This window comes from Rhineura floridana, chromosome 5, assembly GCF_030035675.1.
Source record: "Rhineura floridana isolate rRhiFlo1 chromosome 5, rRhiFlo1.hap2, whole genome shotgun sequence".
Taxonomy (NCBI): domain Eukaryota; kingdom Metazoa; phylum Chordata; class Lepidosauria; order Squamata; family Rhineuridae; genus Rhineura; species Rhineura floridana.
This window is the reverse complement of record NC_084484.1, coordinates 96,756,491-96,779,613: the sequence shown is the minus strand read 5'-3', so window position 1 is coordinate 96,779,613 and position 23,123 is coordinate 96,756,491. Positions and strand designations below refer to the sequence as shown.

At 42.5% G+C, this 23,123-nt stretch overlaps 1 protein-coding gene across 1 annotated transcript in view; it reads right to left on the bottom strand.

Moving 5' to 3' along the window:
• DSCAM (DS cell adhesion molecule) overlaps positions 1 to 4,664 on the bottom strand; it is a 602,142-nt gene extending 597,478 nt beyond the window's left edge. Inside the window, exon 1 of the mRNA XM_061627614.1 lies at positions 3,893 to 4,664. Within this exon, the coding sequence (XP_061483598.1) occupies positions 3,893 to 3,935 (43 nt within the window). The 5' untranslated portion in view covers positions 3,936 to 4,664. The remainder of the gene's footprint in view (positions 1 to 3,892) is intronic.
• Between the last annotated feature and the right edge of the window lie 18,459 nt (positions 4,665 to 23,123).

Genomic DNA, 23,123 nt, shown 5'->3' with positions numbered 1-23,123 from the left:
TATTATGGCAGGTCAGCATGGATCAGAGGAATTGGTTTCTCCACAATGATGACACTGACCACATTATCCTCTTAATATCTATGCAATGTAAATATCAGTGTCCATATAGATCCATCAATTATTTCAAGGTGATTTGGAGAGGCTTGGGTATCTCCAAATGTTACCTTTCTATTTGCCAATCCATGTCAAGAAGCCGCTGTTCCCACAAACAGCCCTAGCCACATAGGAACTCGTGCATGTGCAAGGCCTAGGTGTGGTGCTCCCCTCATATTCAACAGCAGGTGTTGCACATACGCAGCCTTTAAAAACACATTAAAATGACATATATCAGGTCTTTGGGAAGAGGAACGGGGTGGCTGAATTCAGGTTCTTCCCCCCCCCACTTCCCTTGCCCATCAAACAGCTGGTCAGTAGGTATCATAATATTTTTGAATGAGATTTATGCACAGGCAGCTCCAGGCATGCTCCTTTGGACTGTGACACTTCTGTCCTCATTTAAGTTATTGTGCCATCTTTTCCTCTTCTGCTTTGGCTCCTCCCCTGTGATTCCAATATTCTAATATGCTCACAAGAATTTTTAGAAGCAACCTGACTGTAAAGATGGAGTACAGATAGAGACCCATGCATTACAGATACCAAGTGGAGTATTTTTAAACCAAAATCTATTTTAGAATTAACTCTCTCGGTTACATGCTAGTTTTTTCCATTATTTTTTAAACCAGGCATTAATGGGCCTTAGTCACATGCATAGGGCAAAAAAAGTCAGCAAGTTAAATTAGCATTTGTTGCATAGAGAAATATTAGCCAGTTTTACCAATAGAAAGCTCTAGTGTTTCTAATCTTAAATTTCCAATAAACAAAATCTAAATACCTCAAAATCTAAATACCTCAATTTTAAAATCAGTACTATTCATCCATATACTACGACGGCCTGACATTAACTGCAACAACCCAGAATTTCTTCACTTGCTAAATAACCTTATTTCTACAACATCTTAACATAGCAGGCAAAATTTGGAAGTCAGGGCTGCTTTGAGATGGCAAGACTTCTATTAAAAACATTGATATGCATCTAAGATTAATAGCACATTTTGTCTGTGTTTTAATAAATCAAATTAACTCCTGGACTAGAAAGAATAAACAAAAAAGACTTGGAAGAAGAACCATTCATTTCTCTATTGCAATGTGCCAATGTTAATTATGGAGAATCCTTTTTTAAATTTAGGCAATCCATCTACTATTTAGTACATTTAGTTCTGTATTGTAACATGGTAGACCTAAGCACCAATACTTATTTTTTTAGGATAGCAAAATTTGGGATCAGCAATATGTTTTAAAAATGAATAATTTTAAACAACATATAAATAATAACTAATACCATAAATACCTTTGCATGCTACAATTATTTTACTCTAGTGTGAACTGAGATATAGACACAAATTTTATATGTCATACTTTTATGTATGCATGTGCTTTAAGGTTCAGAACACTAATGTTTCTTATGAAGTTCTGAAAGAAGTAAATTAACACAGTAATAAAAGTCAATCAGGCATTTTCCCACACCCAACCAGAAAGACTGCCACAAAATAATCCATTTTGAGGCAAACCCATGCAAGTAATATTAATAATTTAAAAATTCAGTGTCTTGTATAAAGCCTAGCAAGAATAAACTACCTTACTGATTTAAAGCTTTAATTACAATATACAAGCCAACATTATATCAGGGAAGTATGAGATCTTAGTAACATTGCTCTTGTTGTAGACATAGCTACTTCATAATGCAATTTTATTTCAGAAAATCTTTTCTGAAATATATGTACTCTGTTTACTTGTTTATATCTTCATACCAGTATAATCTGATGCGAAGAAGATCTGTGAATTTCTATCAATGTTTAAAGAAAATTAACTGGCATCTTAGAAATTCCTACAACTTTAAGATGCAAAAAATATCTGTGTGCACCAAAGCTATAACTTGTATTTTATGCACAGCTCTTTTTTCTGTTATTTACATTTGTCTGTGCACATGTAGGATCCTTTGGTATAATTTGTGTACCTCACAAATTAAGGAATTTAAAAAGGTAAATGTCCAATCTTTTTTCTTTATTTGCAGAGCAAAACAATGGATGATGCAATTTCTAACGATTATACAGGTGTACAGATTAAAAGAGGACATTCATCCAGTTTTACCATGTAACCTCACCTCCTCTAGAATAGTATTTTTTCCCCTTAGGGAGCTGCTATTATTACAAAAACATCCAGATAAGGATGCACTGTACTGAACTATGCATTAACATGTTTATCCCCCCCCTCAAAAAAAAACTTGGTCATACAATGCAGTTTAGAGCCAACTGATATGAGTTCTCTTACAACGCTATTTTATGTGGAAGACTAGAATCTTGATTAAATAGAGACTTTCATGGTCATTCCTCCCCTAAATTAGTAAAAGCAAATCTGTTTTCTAAAAGGTCTCTTCCTGCAAAGGTCAATAACCAAGAGACTATGGGGGGGGGAGAAGAGGGGGATCTTAACAATGGAACTTGTTGCAATTACCTTCAACGTTAAGACAATTTCCAGAGTTTTGTCTTAATCATTTTATATTTTGCAGGCTGCCAATATGTCCAAATACTTAGAACCATTCTAGTGATCTCTTCATTACTCAGATTTGTTTCATTCCTTATTGCCTTAATTGTATGTTCGGTCTGTCTGTTCACATTCTAAAAAACCCTTGCCTACCAAAGTATTTTTCCATGCAATGGATAGCTAAACAGACCTGAAGGCACCCTCATCCAGCATTCATTCCTCACCCTCTCCTTGGAGCTTCAATTATTTGTATCTTCCAGGAAAATCTCCACTTTTCCCCCTGCGCTTCTCTCCCTCATTCATCCTCACTAACAACATTTTTCTATTCTCTCTGCTTTGCCTATTTGGAAACTGTGTGCTTAATCTTTCCATTTTAACTGTCAGCATATTAATGCATTTTAAGAAGAGCTATGCTCTTAAATTTGAAAAATTGGAATGCCACATAACAGGAACATCGAGCACACTCTCCATGACATTCTTTCTATTTTCCCTCCTTCAAAGCTTTACCATCAACTATGTTTGTATTTATTCTGATTTCTTTTCTTTAAAAGTAATGTGACACCCTGGATAAGGAAACCTGTGCATTTGTTGTAGCACTTGTCTAGGCTTTAAAAAAAATGCACGACTTCTGATCAAGCGCAGAGAGAAAACATTAGGAAGAAATAGCAGGTATGCAGAAACATAAAGCTTATATTTTACCTTTCCATTGTTACTTCTCTTCTACAACTTTGAAATTGACTGAAAGAGTCCCCAGCCTTTTTCAGGTGATGTAATGCTTCTCAGTGCATATTTTTACATAAATGAAGGTGATTACCCAGCAAACCCCATTCCCAGTGCCTTAAGAGGTAGAAAGGAATGTTAAAATAATCGTTCAAGAGTTATAATGATGCACAAAAAATAACGTGGCTTTTCAAAATTAAAAGATATTAAGGGAAAGGCTTTCCCTTCTCTGAGCCTTCCAGAAGCTTAAGATACATGCCCTTAATACAGATAAGTGCCCTGTAGGGTACAATCTTTTATTTGTGACAGGGAAAAAATAGGAAAGGATGCAGTTTTCTTCATTTCATCAACCAAAGCGCGAAACTGAACGAGACAGATATAGAATACACAGAATTACAGCCTCCCACTTGCTTAGGTAAGCTAATTTAAATTATGACAGCGCAATTTTCTTCCTTCATCCGAAAGCTGCTAACCATTAACCAGGATGCTTTCAGTACAACATATTGTTTTTCTTCAAGAAAACCACCCAGCAAACCCAACCCGCCTTCCTGACGCTGAGGCGAAATGACCCGGCTGGCCAAGTCCTGCTCACCATTCAAGATGCTCTGGAACAAGAGGGCAGCCAGCATCCACATGCCCCTGCTCCTCGCCAGCCTCCCAGCTATGCGCTTGCTTGGCTCGCCACTCTTTGCCTCGCTTTCTCTTCCCCGATTTGTCCACGGCAAGGTGAAAGCTGCGAGCGGAGAGAGAAGATCCGTCCAGCTGACTTGGCTGGTAGCGGCGGCACAGGAGGAGGTGCGTCGGGGCTCTGCTCGTCCTTCCAGCCAGGGATCTGCCTCTCCTTTAGCGCCTCTTCGCCTCCTCCAGCGACACTGGCTTTCTCTGGCAGGAAGACGCAGCTAGAGGGAAAAGGGAGGCGGCCGTGGAAGCTCAGGTGTGTCGTCCCTAGCCCAGGGAGACGCCGGCAGGTTTGCAGCAGCAGGTCCACAGGTGAACAAAATCCCCCAGCGCAAGCACAGGAGACCGTCCGTGGTCATATCCGGCCCTGGCTCTGCAGAAGGCAGGCTCCCGACGAACGCACCGCCCTTCAGCCGCCGCCACAGCCATGCAGCGAGCAGGCGGGCAGGCACATCTTTCCTCTCCTACGGCTTTAATCACATTGATCCCTCGGCTAACCTTCCCTGCCTCTGAGCCGAGCAGAGGAAAGTGTTAACCCTCTCGCCAGCCTCCATCCGTCAGAGCCCTCGCTGCTCTCCGAGCGATGCGAGGAGGAGGGCAGGCAAGACGCCGCCGGGAAGAGAATATGCTAGAACCGCTTCTCAAATTTGCCTGTCCCCCCTCGGTACCTGATTTCTAAGCATAACTAATGTACCGACAGGGGGTGGCAACCCTAGAGGCCTGTAACATTTGTCACAGACAAAATGTTACTGTATTTCTAACATTTAAATTTCAGCGCCCTTTACCTATACAGTAATAAAACAGAAAGAAAGCAATTTACTTGTAGTGATTGCTGCAAAAGGTTCTGCAAGATTTTGACCTTGTCTTCTATTAATAACCACAGGGGGAGGGGAATTAAAACTTGCTTTCCACACCAAGTAGCTCATCTATGCCCACTCTAAATTTAGATTGAAACATTAGTTTTATCTTTCTGCGTGCCTTGTCAATGAAATCTGCATGAATGAAATCCTACAAGGCTGAAAGCAAAATGGGAATACTCCCCTCACACAAAAAAGTGTCCAAAGTGAGACACACACACTTACATACTCTCTCTGTCATTTTCAAGATGGCTACCATGACAACATCCAGCCTGGCCTATGAAAGAGAAAACTGAAGACAAGGAGTTGTTAGAGGCCTCTCTTCTGGCCTCTATAACAGTTATTAAAAATATTAAAGAAAAATATTGTGCATAGGCTTCTGTAATGCTTATCTAGAGATTGGAATGCCAAAAGAAAAAGTAGGATCCCAGGATCTAAGAGTGGTTAAAGTCAGCTTTCCAACCTCTAATGCAGGAACATAAACTAAAGTGCTTATCAGACAAACTTCTAGGGTCACATACTCCTGCTCTGGCAACTGGCCAGGAGGATTAACTTCTGGCTAGGTCAGTAATATTCTAGCTGGTGGTACACACCATTATTGGCTAGAGAAAGAATAATTGTGAATTTAAGAGGACAAGATAAGCTTTACAGGAGACCAACTGTGAGTCCAATAATTAGGAATTACAGTTAGCTTTGTAGCATTTAGCGGTATGATATACTACTGTATAGCTGTATCATATGTCTAATGTTTTTCTTTGAACATTCTTTTAGAAATATTGTCTGAAATAAATTCTCAAATACTTGAGGCCTCAGCATTATTTCAGCGTCGTAAGGGTTTCAGCGGCAGCTGGTGCCCATTGGGACTGGTGAGGAAGAAGGCAAAAAGACCAACAGTAAATGGAGCTAGAGCCAATGACAGGCAGAGCTCATACATTCTAATTTTGCTCCCATTCTCTTCCCTGCTGAGTTCTGCAAGGGCAACACTGAGACAGAGGAGGAGGAGGAGGAAACTGGCAGTTAGTTCCACTCCCTTGGACAGGTTGAAGTAGATAGGTGGGGGCAGACTGAGGTTGGTGGGACAGTGTCCCACTCTCCATAACGGACCAGCCTCCACTGAAGGATTTCTAGGTGTGAAGGATGGGCTCCTGGATCAAGTGGATTTTGGAAATATTAGCATGCTTAAAGAATTAGAGAGGAGTTGCTGGAGAATTAAAACTTCAGGCAATGTATAATATGCCTGGTTGAAGATAGGAATTATGCCCAGAAAAGTGCAGATAAGGGCTTTAGTGGTAGGTCTTTATTGGTGAGTATATAAATAATCCAGGCAGACTTTGTATATTTCAAATATAAATGAAAGCTAGTTAAGGCTTTTTGTTTTTATCCCCCCAAAAAACCATTTTCTCAAAAAATTATTAGAGTTATTCGTTCAGCACAGCACAAACTTTGGCTTAGTGTGATGTCCAAGCCATGGATCATAGTTAAGGTCTCTGCTCTTCAAACACAACCTGTAACCATAGGGCAAATACAGGTTTTGGTTAAGGAGGAAAGACCTTAACACTCCCGGGTTCAAATAACACACTAAGCCACACTATGGCTTAGCTGCCACACTGTGTTAGAAGAAGAGAAAAGCAGGTGTGACCTCCTCATTGGGAGTCAGCACATTCATGTAGTCCCAATAATCCATAGCTCGGTTTAGCATGACATTTGAAGCAGGTCAATATGATAGCCATCTTCAAATCATTGAAAGGCTGTTTCACACAGATGATGGAAGAAGTCTGTTTTCTGTTGCTTCAGAGGGCAGGACCCAAACCAATGGGTCTAAAGTACAAGGGAAAGGATTTAGACTAATATTAGAAAGAACTTCCTGATGGTATGAGCTGTCCAACAGTGGAACAGATTGCCTCATTTGTAAATGGAACCTGGATGTTCACATATCAGGAATGATCTAGTAGTGGGTTTCCTGCATTTCCAGGAAGGTTGAGCTAGATGATATTTGAGGTCCTTTCCAATATGATTCTAAGTGAATTCTTAATGAACAGTCTCAGATCAGTCAATTAGGATTACCCCCTGTGGGAATAGAAATAGGTTTACAGTTCCTAGAGCGCAAATCTATTTTGGAAGGCAGGAGTTAACACTCCGGTTCCTCAGATCTCTGTGTGAATTTCTCCCTGGAAGGAGTGCTACGTGTTTCCCTCCACTTGTTACTTTCCACAAGGACTCACCAAACAGTGGCATTCATCTATTTATTTATAGTATTTTTATCCCTCAAGATAATAGCAAATTGTATACAAGTATAATCTGTACCTTTTGAAAGGGTCAAGTGACTAAAGATTGACTATGTGCAACAGATGGACAAATCCATCTCCACTAGGAGGTCTCACACTTAGATATACAACAATTTTGTTAAAATGTTTAAAAGCAATGAAAGTGGTGCCAACACTATTTGATTAACACCCACACTTAAGATTGTTCCTCTATAACAAGATTAAGCTGAATCATCCAGTTACTTTAGGCTGCTATCCAGAATACAGTTTTGCATCTTTAAGTCCCATTGGAATCAGTACAGCCAAAGCTTGCGTAACTATTGTGTGGATTGCAATCTTATTTTTCTTAGCCACCTTTAAATGTATTTCAGAAAAGTTGAAGAAGACAGCTTTGGACACACTGGCTAGTGTGTCCGCAGAATCATTTGGCCCTCCTCATTACCACTTCCAATCTGTGAAGCTTTCCCACCACTTCACTTTTGCTCAGGCCTTGTGAAAGGTTATAAAGGCATAGGTGCAAGAGTAGAGGAGCAGAAAGAAGTTGGCAACTCTAGCAAACAGGTGATCACAATGAGCAGGGATGAGAAATATGTGGCCCTCCAGATGTTGCTGGGCTAGAACTCCCATCATCCTTGATCATTGGCCATGCTGCCTAAGGCTGATGGGAGTTGGAGTCCAACAACATTTGGAGGGCCAAAGGTTCCTCACCTGACATAGAGCTACTCCACTGCATGGAATAGGGCAAAGGAGTCCCATAGGATCACCACAGTTTCTGTTCTGCATCTCCAAGAATTTGATGGATCAAGACAGACATGCAGAATAAAATATGCAATTAGATATTTACTCAAAAGAAAGCAAATGTTTGCTGGCAATATATATAGAGTTTTGAAAAACTGGAAGAAAAATAAAATTATGTATTTTCTGTAAGAATGCAAAGTGATTAAAGAATTTTTCATTGATTAACCATGTGCCCTTTTAACTGCTTAATCACACCAAATAAATGTGATTACTAAACTGTATCAGTGCCTATTTTGGATTCATTTTCTTCTGAGAGACAACTTTCAGTTTAAGAAAGATAGAAAAAGCTACCACTCATTGATAGAAAGAAAGGCCATCTATCCTGTTCAGTCCTATGCCAACATGTCACCCCGCTGCTGAAAGAATTGCACTGGCTGCCCATTTGCTACCGGGCCAAGTTCAAGGTTCTAGTTTTGGTGTACAAAGCCCTATACAGCTCAGGACCAGGATGCCTGAAAGACAGTCTTACCCCTTATATGCCCAGTCAGTCACTGCACTCTGCAGGTGAGGGCCTCCTGCAGATACCATCTTATCAGGAGGTTCGTTCTGCACAATATAGGAAATGGACCTTTCGTGTGGCGGCACCTACCCTGTAGAATTCCCTCCCTTTGAATATTAGGCAGGCGCCATCTCTGCTATCTTTTCGGCGCCTTTTGAAGACTTTCCTCTTTCAACAAGCCTTTTAAGTTGAGACCTATCCCAGTCTGAGTCTGTGTTAGAATTGCTTTTAATATGTTTTATTTAATAATATGTTTTTAACCTATTTTTTGTTTTTAAAGATGTTTTTAAAGCTTTAAAAAATATTTTAACATAGTTTTGTTTTAATGTATATTAAGGGTTTTTTTATGATATTTTAAAGTGTTTTTAGCTTTTCTGTTTGCTGCCCCGGGCTGCTGCTGGGAGGAAGGGCGGGATATAAATCAAATAATAAATAAATTATCCATGTAAGGGAGAGATCCTGACTTAATCAGATCCCTCTTCACATGGATCCCTATGTGCATACATCTGTACACATGTACACTAAATGCATGGACAGGAGGGATTAGGCACATGAATACAGCAATAAAAGCTAACCCATGTAGTCCCACAAGTTCCCTAACATATTCCTTCATTTCTAGAATAATAACTGTGTCCACCAAAAAGGCCTATACTTTCATATATTCCCATAGCCCTGCTGAATCAGATCAATGATCCATCAAGCCTAGGTTCCTATTTCCCATAGGGATCAACCAGATTTCTATGGGAAACCTAAAAGCAGTACATAAGCACAAAAGCACTCTCCCAGTTGTGATCCCCAGCAACTGGTTTTTGGAGGCATGCTACTTCTTACCCTGGAGGCACTAATGCAACTGTCGTGACCAATAGCAATTGACAGCCTTATCCTCCATGAATTTGTTTAAACTTCTTTTAAAGCCATCTACGGTTTTGGCCATCACTACATCTTGCAGTAACAAATTTCATAATTGAACTATGCGCCAGTGTGGTGTAGTGGTTAAGGTGATGGACTACGATCTGGGAGACCAGGATTTGAATCCCCACATAGCCATGAAGCTCACTGGGTGACCTTGGGCCAGTCACTGCCCCTCAGCCTCAGAGGAAGGCAATGGTAAACCCCCTCTGGATATCGCTTACCATGAAAACCCTATTCACAGGGTCGCCCATACGTCGGAATTATCTTGAAGGCAATCCATTTCATTTCAACTGTGCACTGAGGTACTTCCTCTTGTTTCTCCTGAATTGCCTATCATTCAGCTTCATTGTAGGAGCCCAGGTTCTAGAGTTATGAGCGAGAGAAAAACATCTCTCTTCACACCATGCATCATTTTATACACCTCTATTATGTCCCCCTCCTTACTTGCTTTTAACTAAAAAGCCATAAGTCCTGTAACTTTTCCTCATAGAGGACTTGCTGCAGCCCCTTGAACATTTTGCTTGCCCTTTTCTGAACCTTTTCTAGGTCTACAATATCCTTTTTGAGGTGCAGCAACCAGGACTACACACAGCATTCAAAGTGTGGTTGCACCATAGATTTATCTGAATGCATTACAGTACTGGACGTTTTAGTCCCAATCCCTTTCCTAACGACATCTAGCATGGAATTCACCTTTTCCCCCACTGTCACACATTGGGAAACATTTTCATTTTGCTATCCCTAAGATCCCTTTTCTGGCTAGTCACCATCAGCTCAGAATGTGGAAGTTCCATTGATCTGAACACACGTGCCTAGGCTCTGTTATGGGGATCTAAATGGCTTTTGCAATATTTCCATTTACAGAATTGAATCTCCACAAGTAGAATCATAATGCTGGTGGTGTTGGCAGGCTGACTACGAGCCTATAAACCTGAGAGACACTCCACCCCAGCATGGCCAATATGATTTTTAAAACAGCTTCAGTTTGGTTCACTTTGCAAATGTTGGAAGTGGGGAAAGAGCAACTCCTGTTTGGGTTGTTTTGTTTGTATTCCAGAAGGAAAATAGAGTTAGGGTCCTTCAGCTGGCTAGGCTTGCCTACCTTTACCTGTGCTGTTCTCTACCTTATGTCCTTCCGTTGTAAACTGATATGTCCAGGGAAGCTGACCTGCCCCTCCTTCCTTTGTCCTGTTCTTCAACTGTCCGAGGAGAGAGGAGACATCTTTGTCTTTGCTCTCTCTCCTGAGCCATGAGGGCAATACCCAAGTCTGGGCATTGCGCCTCCTGTGATGTTCCTGCTTATAGTGTGAATATGGTAAGTGCTGTTTATATAGAAGACATATGGTAAGTGGAGTGAAAGAGGAGGGGGGAGTACATGAGTAGTAGAATGCTGGATGATTGGCTGAGCGTTTGAATGGCTGGGAGTATAAATGGAAGAATGACAGTAGAATCTGGGTGGATGTTGGGAGTGTGGAGAAAGAGGTGTTTGAGAGTGGAGGTCAGGAGTGTGGAGAAAGAGGGAGTTGGAGTTCTGATTAATAATAAGTCAAGTACAAAACAGGAATAGATGAAACCATACGCTTGTGAAACATTCTAAAACTAATCTTGTTATTTCTGATATTTAATAAATACTTATTTGGTTTACCAAAGACCTGATCCTCGGCTGGGGGATATACATACCAGAAGGGAGGGCAAGGTAATTACCAAGGCTGAACAGAAACAGTATCTAATGGTGGCAGCGGTGAAGGGAGGAATAATAACAATTCAAGTATCCAGAGCAACCCAGAGTTGTATGCGTTATCTATAAAGATACAAGGGGATTGGGAACAGCATAAGCACGCAGTCACAAAAGTAACCAGCTAGAGAGAGACTCAGGCAAAGTCTCTGGGAGTATTGGTTATAGGACGTGACTGGTGGTGCTGCCTAGCAGGGGGATCTAGTGAGATCTGTGCTAGAGCGGAGTGAGAAACCATATAAAGGACAGTCCGGACTGGTGGTATCCCTGGTGGTGCCTAGTGAAAGGCAGTAGCCACAAGCAGGTGGGAACCTGACAGGAAGAACCAGGGAAGGACTTCACATGTGGTGGTTGTAGCAGTGGGATTCGAACCCTAGAGAGTCCCTAAAAGTGGTGTGGCTAAAAGAAATAACAAATAAAGATTACTTGTGAGACTGACTGGCAGAGAATGTGTGGCAAAGTGCGAGTGAACTCCTAAAAACATGGCTGAATATATAAAGATGAAAAGAGAGGAGCTGGTGGAGAAGTGCCTAACATTCAATTTACCTCACGAGGCTAAAGGGGTAGATGGATTGCAAGTAGCATTGATAGCATTCTCATCTGTTCAACAAAAACAACCTGTCAGAGAAGAGAACCCAGAAGGGTACTCAAGCAATCCCGCTTATATAGAGTATTTGAGAGAGAAGTTAAAGTTGGAAACTGAGAGATTGAGGATGGAAGGTGCAGAGAAGGAAAAACAGCGGGAGTTGGAAATTGAGAGAATGAGAATGGATACTGAAAGGATGAGAATGGGGTTTGAGGAGAGGGAGAAGCAACGAGCATTGGATGCTGGGATACAGGTGGAAAAGTTAAAATTTGAAAGAGAGAAGTTTCATTCTGATGAAACAAGAAAGGACAGAAATGAAACCAAAATAAAGGTTACACCAAAAGATTTTGCGGTGTTTGAACCTGGACAAGACCCACAGATTTACCTCAACACCTTCGAAAAGGCAGCTCAGACGTGGGGGCTACCGGAGGATAAATATATGCAATATTTATCAAATCTGATCAAAGGGGAATTGGCAGAGGTATATCAATATTTCCCCTCAGACAGGCCTGTCACATATGCCGAGTTTAAAGAGGCAGTGTACAAAAGATTCAGACTGGGACCTGACTACTTTAGGAAGTTATTTCGAAACTGTCAGATCCAAGCAGGGAGTCTTTTGTTGAACTGGGAGCAAAATTGATGGACATATTTGGAAAGTGGATGGGAAGTGCCAAAGCTCAGTCAGTGGAAGAGTGAAAAGCCTCATGATACTGGATCAATTATACCATCAGTTACCACCAGAAATAAGGCTCCTTGTCAAAGACCGTTCCCCTACATCTGTTCAATAGGCCGCAGAGTTGGCAGATCACTTTGCCTCCAATAGAACTGGCTGGGTGGGGAAAACATCAAGAGAGTTTAAACCCAGACCACATAATGGTGGCAGAAAGGATGTGGTACCACAGCGAGTGAATCCTCCAATAAAGTCTGAAGGGCACAGGACACACCAGAGTGGATCCGTGTACCCTAAAATGGAGGAGAAATTATGTTATAAATGTGGTAGACCGGGGCACCTACGTTTTCAATGTGAGGTTGCCAACCCCATTGGTAATCCTGCTCAGGGAAGGGCAGTGAAAACAGAACCAAGGGAGTTAGAAACGAACAAGGTTCAGTTCTGCCAGATAAACTGGACAAATGTAAAAGACTTTGATTCGAGTCTGAGGGAAGAAGTGAGTGTGCAAGGGGCAAATTATTGGGCATTGCTTGATACTGGAGCCGCTCAGACATTACTGAGGCCAGATTTGATAAAATCTGAGGAAATATTACCTCAGGAAATGGTGACAATCCAAGGAGTGAGGGGTGAACCAGAAAGCATACCCATGGCCTTGATAAAATTAAAGTGGAGAGGAAAGGAGGAAATATGTAAAGTAGGTATTAATGCCCAACAACAAGAACCAGTGATACTGGGAAGAGCTGTTATGGGGGCACAAGGAAAAATATATGTGGTGACTAGACAACAACTTGGCAAAGCAACAGAAACCATGTTAACAGAGGCTGAAGAAAACAGTGTGGAACCTGTTATCGAGCCTAAGGTTGCCATAGCAACCCCTGGCAGGCCTGCTGAAAGAGACAAACTGTATCGAATGGTCTCTAGTGAAGAGGCAGAGCAGTTCAGGGAAGAGCTGGATAAGGATGCAAGTTTGAAGCAAATGAAGGACCAAGCCCTTACACAAAAGATTCCCTTTACTGACAATCTGAGGAATCAAAGTGTGTGTGAGAATGGGATTTTATATAGACTGTGGATGACTGCTGAGAGAGAGAATGAATGTGAACCAGTGAAACAATTGATGGTACCTAGCAAATACAGAGCCAGATTGCTAGAGGTAGCCCATGATGTCCCATGTGCAGGGCATCTTGGAATAAAGAAGACCAAGAAAAGATTGGCTGCACACTATTATTGGCCAAATATTTCTAAAGACGTAAAACAATATTGTTTATCTTGTGACATATGCCAAAAGGTGGGGAAAAGTAGAGTAAAGACAAAAGCACCATTGAAGCCCCTTCCTATAATTGGACAACCCTTTTATAGAGTGGGAATAGATTTGGTGGGCCCTTTTTCCAAACCCACAAGGCATGGCAAGAAATATCTATTGGTGGTGGTGGATTTTGCCACCAGATACCCAGACGCTGAAGCACTAAGATCCGTGGAAGCCCCTGTAGTGGCAGAGGCTTTATTAAAAAAAATTGTGAGACTGGGTTTCCCTCATGAAGTGTTGACAGATCAAGGCAGTGTATTCATGGGAGAAGTGATGCAATGTATGTGAAAGTGTTGTGGTCTAAAACATTTAAAGACAACTACTTACCATCCAGCAACTAATGGGTTAACTTAGAGATTCAATGGGGTTCTGAAGGGCATGATAAGAAGTTATGTTCAAGATCACCCACAAGACTGGGATGAACGTTTGGGGTGCTTCTTATTTGCATACAGAGAAGTCCCTCAGGAGTCAACAGGCTTCTCACCCTTTGAACTGATGTTTGCTAGAAAAGTGAGGGGACCTTTGGAACTGTTAAAAAATTCATGGGAAGGGACCTTGGGAGAGTACAAAACATCTGTAGTCAATTTTGTATTAGACTTCTGCAACAAATTAGCATCAATGATGGAAGTTGTGCAAAAGAATTTAAGTCAAGCTCAGCAGAAGCAAAGTTACTGGTATGATAGAACATCCAGAGAACGTGTGTATGATGTGGGAGATATGGTTATGGCATTCATACCCAGGAAACACGATAAATTACAGGTCAGCTGGGAGGGACCATATACCATAAGGGAAAAGCTTGACACAGTGATGTATGTGATAACCACAGACCAATTAAAAAAGCATAAAGTGGTTCATGTAAATATGTTGAAACCTTATCACACCAGGGAAGCAAAGGTGTTGCAAGTTACCTTATTCCCTGAGGGAAGTGGGCCTGAACTTCCAGATTTGGTACAGGAAAGCAAAGCAAAAGGAGGGGTAGATCAATTGGAATGGTCGGAGGAGGTGAAGGAAGAAGTCAAGAAAGAGATTCTAAGAGTTTTAAAAAATTATGGGGATCTCTTCAGCAATAAACCTGGCCGAACCAGTATAGCCAGACATTCAATTGATACTGGAAATCATGCCCCAATCAGATCTGTTCCGTACCGTGTGAATGGGAAAGTTTTGAATGAAATTAGAAAGGATGTTGAAGACATGTTGGAACTAGGAGTGATCAGGGAATCCATCAGTCCCTGGGCCTCAAGTATTGTACTGGTTCCGAAAAAAAATGGAACCACAAGGTTTTGTATTGATTATCATTTAATCAATACAATTACTGTCCCAGATGCGTATCCTATGCTTAGGGTGGATGCAATGTTAGAGCTATTGGGAGCAGCAACCATTATCTGTACCATAGATCTGTGTAAAGGATTTTGGCAGATGGAATTAGATGAGCAATCCAGAGCCAAAACTGCCTTCAGTACACCAGATGGGTTATATGAGTTTGTGACTTTACCCATGGGACTAAGAAACTCACCAAGTTCTTTTCAGAGACTAATTAATACTGTGTTGCGAGGCATGTCAGATTTTGCAGTGGCCTATATAGATGATGTGGCCATTTTCAGCAAGTCGGTGCCTGAGCATGTCCAACACCTGACAGCAGTATTAGAGGCATTTAAGAAAGCAGGGCTAACAATAAAAGCCAAGAAATGCCAGTTTGGGTTGAATGAAGTGATCTGTTTAGGACATAAGCTGGGGAGTGGGAAAATAACCCCCTTATGGAGCAAAGTTGAGGCAATACAATCGTGGCCCATCCCCTTAACTAAGAAACAAGTTAGGGCATTTTTAGGTGTGGCTGGTTTTTACCGTAAATTTGTAAAAGATTTTGGGGAAATCGCAACCCCCTTGCATGAGCTAACAAGGAAAAAGTGTGCTGAGCGTGTGGTGTGGACAGATGAATGTCAAAAGGCTTTTGACCTTCTGAAGCAAGCCTTGTGCCAAGGGCCTGTATTAATAGCACCAGATTACAAGCAACCATTCATCGTGGCTACGGATGCGTCGGATCTCACGCTGGGAGTCGTCTTGCTACAAGAGAGAGGAGGCACCAGACATCCAGTGGCGTATCTTAGTCGCAAGCTGACATCGAGGGAGAAGAATTATTCGTCGGTCCAAAAGGAGTGCCTAGAGGTCGTGTGGGGACTGAGCAAGTTGCGCCCATACGTGTGGGGACGAAGATTTACAGTGACGACGGATCATCGAGCATTGTTATGGTTACAGACTATGAAAAATCATAACACTATGCTGCAGAGGTGGTCCTGGGCTCTACAAGATTACGAGGTGGACTTCAAGTTCATAAAAGGCAAGGACAATGTATTCGCCGATGGACTTTCGAGGCAGGTGGCCGGGACTGCAGTGACGTGACCCAGACGTGGGTGCAAAAAAGACATTTTCCCCAAAGAGACTTGTTTTTTATTGTTAACGCGTCGCATGAATCCTAGAGCAGGAATAACACTTTGCTGTTATTTTAAGGGGGGGAATGTGATGTTCCTGCTTATAGTGTAAGTATGGTAAGTGCTGTTTATGTAGAAGACATATGGTAAGTGGAGTGAAAGAGGAGGGGGGAGTACATGAGCAGTAGAATGCTGGATGATTGGCTGAGCGTTTGAATGGCTGGGAGTATAAATGGAAGAATGACAGTTGAATCTGGGTGGATGTTGGGAGTGTGGAGAAAGAGGTGTTTGAGGGTGGAGGCCAGGAGTGTGGAGAAAGAGGGAGTTCTGAGTAATAATAAGTCAAGTACAAAACAGGAATAGATGAAACCATACGCTTGTGAAACATTCTAAAACTAATCTTGTTATTTCTGATATTTAATAAATACTTATTTGGTTTACCAAAGACCTGATCCTTGGCTGGGGGATATACATACCAGAAGGGAGGGCAAGGTAATTACCAAGGCTGAACAGAAACAGTATCTAATGGTGGCAGCGGTGAAGGGAGGAATAATAACAATTCAAGTATCCAGAGCAACCCAGAGTTGTATGCGTTATGTATAAAGATACAAGGGGGTTGGGAACAGCATAAGCACGCAGTCACAAAAGTAACCAGCTAGAGAGAGACTCAGGCAAAGTCTCTGGGAGTATTGGTTATAGGACGTGACTGGTGGTGCTGCCTAGCAGGGGGATCTAGTGAGATCTGTGCTAGAGCGGAGTGAGAAACCATATAAAGGACGGTCCGGACTGGTGGTATCCCTGGTGGTGCCTAGTGAAAGGCAGTAGCCACAAGCAGGTGGGAACCTGACAGGGAGAACCAGGGAAGGACGTCACACCTCCAACTTAGAACTAGGTATGCCTTTCCTATCTACTATGTATTTCTATAAATAAAATAGCTTTTCTTATTTTACTAAGTCTTAAGTCTCAGTGATCTAAATGCAGGGTAAAAGCCTGCTACTTAGGTAAATACACATACTGGCACACTCCAAGCTCAGACCACTGAGGATCTCTGCATACATATACATATTTCCATAACAACAAAGAGGCTTTGAAACCCAATGGAAAAAGTAGCTGAAAGAGTTAAGGTCATCCTCAACTGAGAGGATGTTCCCAGTCATATGCACCGGACATGCATGGTCTTCGGCAATCCAATCAAAGCAATCTCAAAAGCAATTGTAAAAGTTTGGCTCTCAAGAGAGGAGCCCACTGTTCAAATATTATCAAGCTAGCTAAAAAGCAAATGCCATCACCTGTCTGCACAAAAGAAAAGCCCATTACCTTGATCATATGACTCATAATAGGTATGGAAATTAGGAAAGGACACCTGCCTGATCCAATTAATTCTGCAGTCTCCTTTGAGGCTTTTGTCCAGAAAGGGATAAAAACTGAACTCCCAGAGCCATTTTCTGTTCTGGGTTCTGGTTGCCTAGTTTCACTATGAAATCATAAGCTGAATCGTTCTGGGCTCTGGGTCCTGGTCACCCACTTCCACTCTGCTGAATATCACTCTGTCTAAAATTACCTCCTGAATTGCTTAGCCAGCCAGAGCCCAGGGGTCTGACTCCCCTGCTTTCCTTCACTATCTCTGGACCCCTGCCTGCTGAAGCAGAGGTCCCGCTTGCTAAAGTGGCTTCAAAAGCCTTTTTCAGGGCTCCACGATGTTGCTGCTTTCTTCTGGACCTTTGCTAGCCAAAGCAGAGATCCAAGAAGCCATTTCAGAGCCTGCCTGCTGCATTTGCTGTTTTCCTGCCTGACCCTGGAGTTTCAGCGTGTTCCAGTTCTACTTCCAGATTGCCCACCAGAGCTGGGAAAGATATATCTTGCTTTCTATCCTGTCTTCTGGAGGTCCTTTCCCTGCAAATTGTAGCCTCCACATCTGCTCCCTCTGCCGATCTTTGACTGTGTGCATGACTGCATTTCAGAAGTCATATTCTGGGCCTCCCAGCCCAGCTGTGCCTGACTAAGGCATAATCTGCAAAGTGAGCCCAGAGAGAGAGAAAAGGGCAGGCTAGTGTACCTTCCTCAGTTATGCTGAACTCAACTCCTCACCCCCCTCCTCTTATGCCTTGTGTTTGCTCTTTCATGTGTGTATGCTGAATGTGTGTGTTAATTTAGTTATGATTAGGTTTATTTAGCCAATTCCCTCATGCATATTGTTACTGAGTTATCCCTGTTAATATGTATGTGTACTGCCTTCAAGTCAATTCTGTCTTATGGCGACCCTATGACTAGGGTTTTCAGGAGGCTGAGAGGCAGTGACTGGCCCAAGGTCACCCACTGTGTTTCATGGCTATATGGGGATTTGAACCCTGGTCTCCCAGGTCATAGTCCAACACCTTAACCACTACACCACACTGGCTCTCCCCCTATTAATGCCAATATACTGTATATGTATTGTTACTGAGCTATTCCCCATTGAAGTATTTAACGTGTATGTTTTAATTCTGTATGTGAATGCTCAAAAATATCCTCATGTTTAAGACCTGTGTAAGGTATTCGGTGAAGATCCTAATTCACAAGACTTCTAGAATGTGTGAATGTGAAACCCATGTCTACATAGGAGTCTTGCTAACAGTGGCTTTTTAAAAATAATGTGTGTTATTTATGTCATGATGAAGGTAAGATTCAGCACAATCTTACTCATGCATACTAAGTCCAACTGAGTTCAGTGGGCTTTTCTTCCAAATAAATGGGCATAGGATTTCAGCCTTAGTATGAAAAAACTGCTCATGGAGCATCCCCTCGGCCACAAACTGAGCCCAGCTTTCCCCTAATGCTTCAACTGAAATGGCAGACATGCATTGCAGCAGTGAGTCAATCAGTCTTTCCCCTCCCTGCTACACTTCAAATGGATGATCTACTCTCCACTGACACATTCTGGGGCTTCTAGCACTCCAGTGTACAATTGCCATCTTGTAACACTCGTGGAGTTAACCATCAGAGTCAGCAGCCACAGAACTGACTCTGAAGGGAGGAGCTATATTGAAACCTTGTGAAGTGGAAAATTCCATCTCTAGGGGTCGCTGGTATTACCATGTAGATGAGAGGGATGGGGACAGATGTTGCAACAGGACAAGATAGATAAGGGATGGGTATGTGCGTTCTTACTTCCCTACAGTGGAGAATTACCTGGCGAATCACATAGCCAGGTGGGAGCGGGAAACAGGTAAAGCCCCTTATTGGGTACCTTGGGACACATGACTGTACCTTGTACAAACCTATAAAAACCCGTGAAGGCAATCTTCCGCCATAGCACACGCTGGCAGGGACTCCTTACAATTGTAAGTATAATGAACAGCTGTAAGCTTCAACCTACCTCAGTGACATATCCTGGACAAGGACTCCATAAGGAGAAAATTCCACAACACTTGCTCATTGAACTATTGCAACTTTGCAGAAAATTATAAAACTCCCAAGTGGAAACAGACAAAAATCCAGAGAGGCTTACTTCAGTAGTAGGTCCTAGCAGTCAGGTTATTTTATTTAATAAGCCAAATATTTCTGTTTTACACCTCTTTTTTTAAAAAATTGACTCCAAGGCCTGAGCTGCTAGGCCTTACTACCCATCTTCCTCTTGACCCACCACAAACTTACTAAGCTCTGCCAATTTTTTTTAAAAGGCACATCATGCTCCATCCCTGTCCAGTTGAATTCCTTCAGCTCCCTCCATTGACCACACAATGTAATATCTTCACCTGAGGAATCCAGCGGTGGAGTACTTCCTTGGGTGGGCATGCTTCAGTGAGTTCTGCTCTCAGCAGAGACAAAGCAACTGATAAACATTTTTCTTTTACTGGAAACAACGCATTTATTTATTTAATAAATTTATATCCTGTCCTCTCTCCAAAAAGGAGCCCAAGGTGGCAAAAGACATAACTATCTTTCAGAAAGGCAGAGCAGCTCATCCAGCTTTCTACTTGCTTCAACATATACCCAGAGAGATACAGCAAACCAGAACCATACCCAGTGGGACTAAACAATACCAGGCAAGTCTCATGGTGGCTGGTGCCCACTGCGATCATTGGGGCAGAAGGCAGGGAGGCCAACAGTAGGTGGAGCCAAAGCTAATCACAGTCAGAGCCAACTAAATCTGATTTTGTCCTCCTCCATGCAGAGTTCTACAAGGGCAACACTGTTGGAGACTAAGGAGGAGGAAGCCAACAGCCCGGGCCAGTCCAGGGAATCGTAGGTTGCTTACTGGTTGTAAGAAAGCAGGCAGGCAGGCGGGGGCCAGCTGAGGGCAGACAGAAGTCACTGGCACAGTGCCCCAATAGACCAACCTCCGCTGGACAAGTACCAGAGGGGAAACTGAACTGATCCATTACAGGCCACTTAAGATACATTCAGCATACAAACCACTATGAAGTTTTGAAATCACAAGCTGGTAGCAACTCCAGTGCATTAAGTGGGCAATGACTTTCAAGCAAGAGTGCAAGAAGGAAACTACCGTGGATGGCTTTTTAGAGAGGGGTGGCTTTTCAGTGAAGGAAAGACTTCTGTTCATGTATCTCCTCCCTTTGTAGCAGCACCAGGCAGTCTCAGGCAATTTCCTGTGGCTGTCAGTGCAATTCTATGCCCATCCAAACAGAAGCCTCACAGAGTTTAATGGGACTTACTACAAGGTTACATGTGCCTTAATATAAGGCTGAGACATCAGTGCAGGTGGAAGCCAAGGCTGAACTGAGGTTTCTGTCTCTCTGCCTGCCTGTTTGTCACACACACAAGTTTAGTCCCATTTTTGTCTCTGATCTACAGTTTTGGTTCACCCTTGACCTGATTAGCTCAGCAAAAAGGCCACACGCTCGCTGGCATTCAGATCCTTTCTCTCTCCCCTTGTGAGGGGCTACAGGGATCGTCCAGGATATGATGACACTGTCCAAATGATGGTTGTATGGAAACAGTTTAGGTGGCGCCACTAACAGGAAAAGCTACTGTTTCCATACACCAGCCATTTTGACAGCTTCAAATGTGCATTCATGTGCAGTATGGTTTCAAAAAAGCAGAGGCACAGAGATGTACCAGGGGGAGGACAGCACTGACAGGTCACTATTATGTGGATTTGCAATTCACAAGTATCATACACAGATAGTAAAAACCAGCCCACAAAAACAAATATTAGCTCTTAGGCAATAATCTGAAATCTAAAGTTCTGTGTTCAGTGCTTGAAGGGCATTCACAATGCAATGCAGAAGCAGCCCTGCTTCCAACATGGACAACTTGCCCTCCAGGCAAGCTTCACCCGCCAACATCCATGTGCTGAGCACAGACATCTGCCACAGGGACCCTACACACGAGCAGCTGCTAGTACAGAGAGACTTTGTGAAATCAGAATACCCAGTTGTCCAGGTGTCCTAATCATATGGACTCCCTACATGCAAAGGGATTCCTTTGCAGACGTTAGGGGTATGGGTAGCTTGAGGATGCAATGCCAGGGGCAAGGTCAGCAGTGCAAGATCAGTCAACCATCCACCACATCAGAACCATGTATGTGAATAATGTGTGACAAGGACCTGACCTTATTAGAGTTGGGTTGGTATACAAAGGATGAGAGAGGCATAGGCCATATCTGTACCCTACATTTAAAGCAGTATCTAGTTCGGCCCTCAGTGGAAGATAAAGAAAAGATATTTAAATTGGATCAGCAGAAAGAGGATGGTTTCTCAAAGTGAGCTTAGAAATCCTGCTTCCATCCCCAGAGAAGCTTGCCTGGTGTTTTCTTTATGGTCTGTTTGGTGCCAAGAGAAAATCTTTTTATTCTCCTATACTTTTAAAATTAGTGATCTTAAAATCTGAATTTTTATCTCACTGATAATATGGATGTTTTTTAGGCTTCAGTTGCTTATATTTTGACTTTGTGTGGGCACATAACTGTTACTGGGCAGCCAATATAAATACTGTTGCACACACCCCAATCTCCAGCTGGTAAGAGATCTCAGGGGGGTCAGTAGATACTTTGGGTATGGTTTCCTTGGAATGAAGATCACTGGAGGCTTGTGGAGTCTTTGTAATGTGTTGTTTTATTTACATATATATACAGGCTGAACATAAGATTGAAGGACTCATAGCACTAACAAATCTTCCCCGGTTAGGTTTCTAGGAGGGCTACCTAGTGCCATAGCACAAGGAACATAGAAAGCTGCCTCAGACCATTTGGTCCATCTGTACTGATTGGTCTCTCCAGGATTTCAGCTGTCCGGGATCTCTCCAGCCCTACCTGGAGATGCCAGGGATGTTCCACATACAAAGCAGTTGCCCTACCGCTGAGCTACAGCCCTCTAGATTCTCACAATCAGGCCACTTCAGTGTCCGCGACCAAGACTGTTCTCGTCCATACATAGACCCACACTTTGAGGACATCACCTCCAGCCAGAGGAAGGGGGAAGCCTACTCCCGCCATCAGGTCGTCTTCCAGAATCTTCAGTTTATGAAACACCTTGTACCAAACTTAACATAACAAAGCAGATACTTCACAGACTTGGCTAGAGCCATTAACTTTTTAAAAAGAGACTGGAATGACCACTTTAGAAGTCTGTTTCTACAGAAACACTTCTTACAAATATAAAATCACAGGCCTGGAGAGAAACCCAGGGAAGCTTGGAGGATGGTGACAAGGGAGAGGGACTTTTCAGTTGCGACTCCCCATCTGTGGAATATGCTCCCCAGTGAGGTCCACCTGGTGCCTTCATTGTCATCTTTCGGTGCCAGGTAAAGACGTACCTTTTCTCTCAGGCTTTTGATAGACTGAGATGATGTTTTGTTTTAATATGCTGCCAGACCTTCCTTTGGCTGCGTGGGGGTGCTACTGCTCTTGTTTTGTTGTTGTTTATTGTTATGTTTCTATCATGTGTTGTTTTGTTTTGTGTTAACATTGTGTAAGTTGCTTGGGGATCTTTGGGGATCAAGCAACTAATAAATCTAATAAATAATAATAACCCATGGTGACATCTAACAATATTCTATTCAAATTTCACATGGAGAAGGAACATTTGAAAGAGTTCCTACATGACAAACTCTGCACCATATCAAACCTGACATTCTGTCTGAGGACGTAAGGTT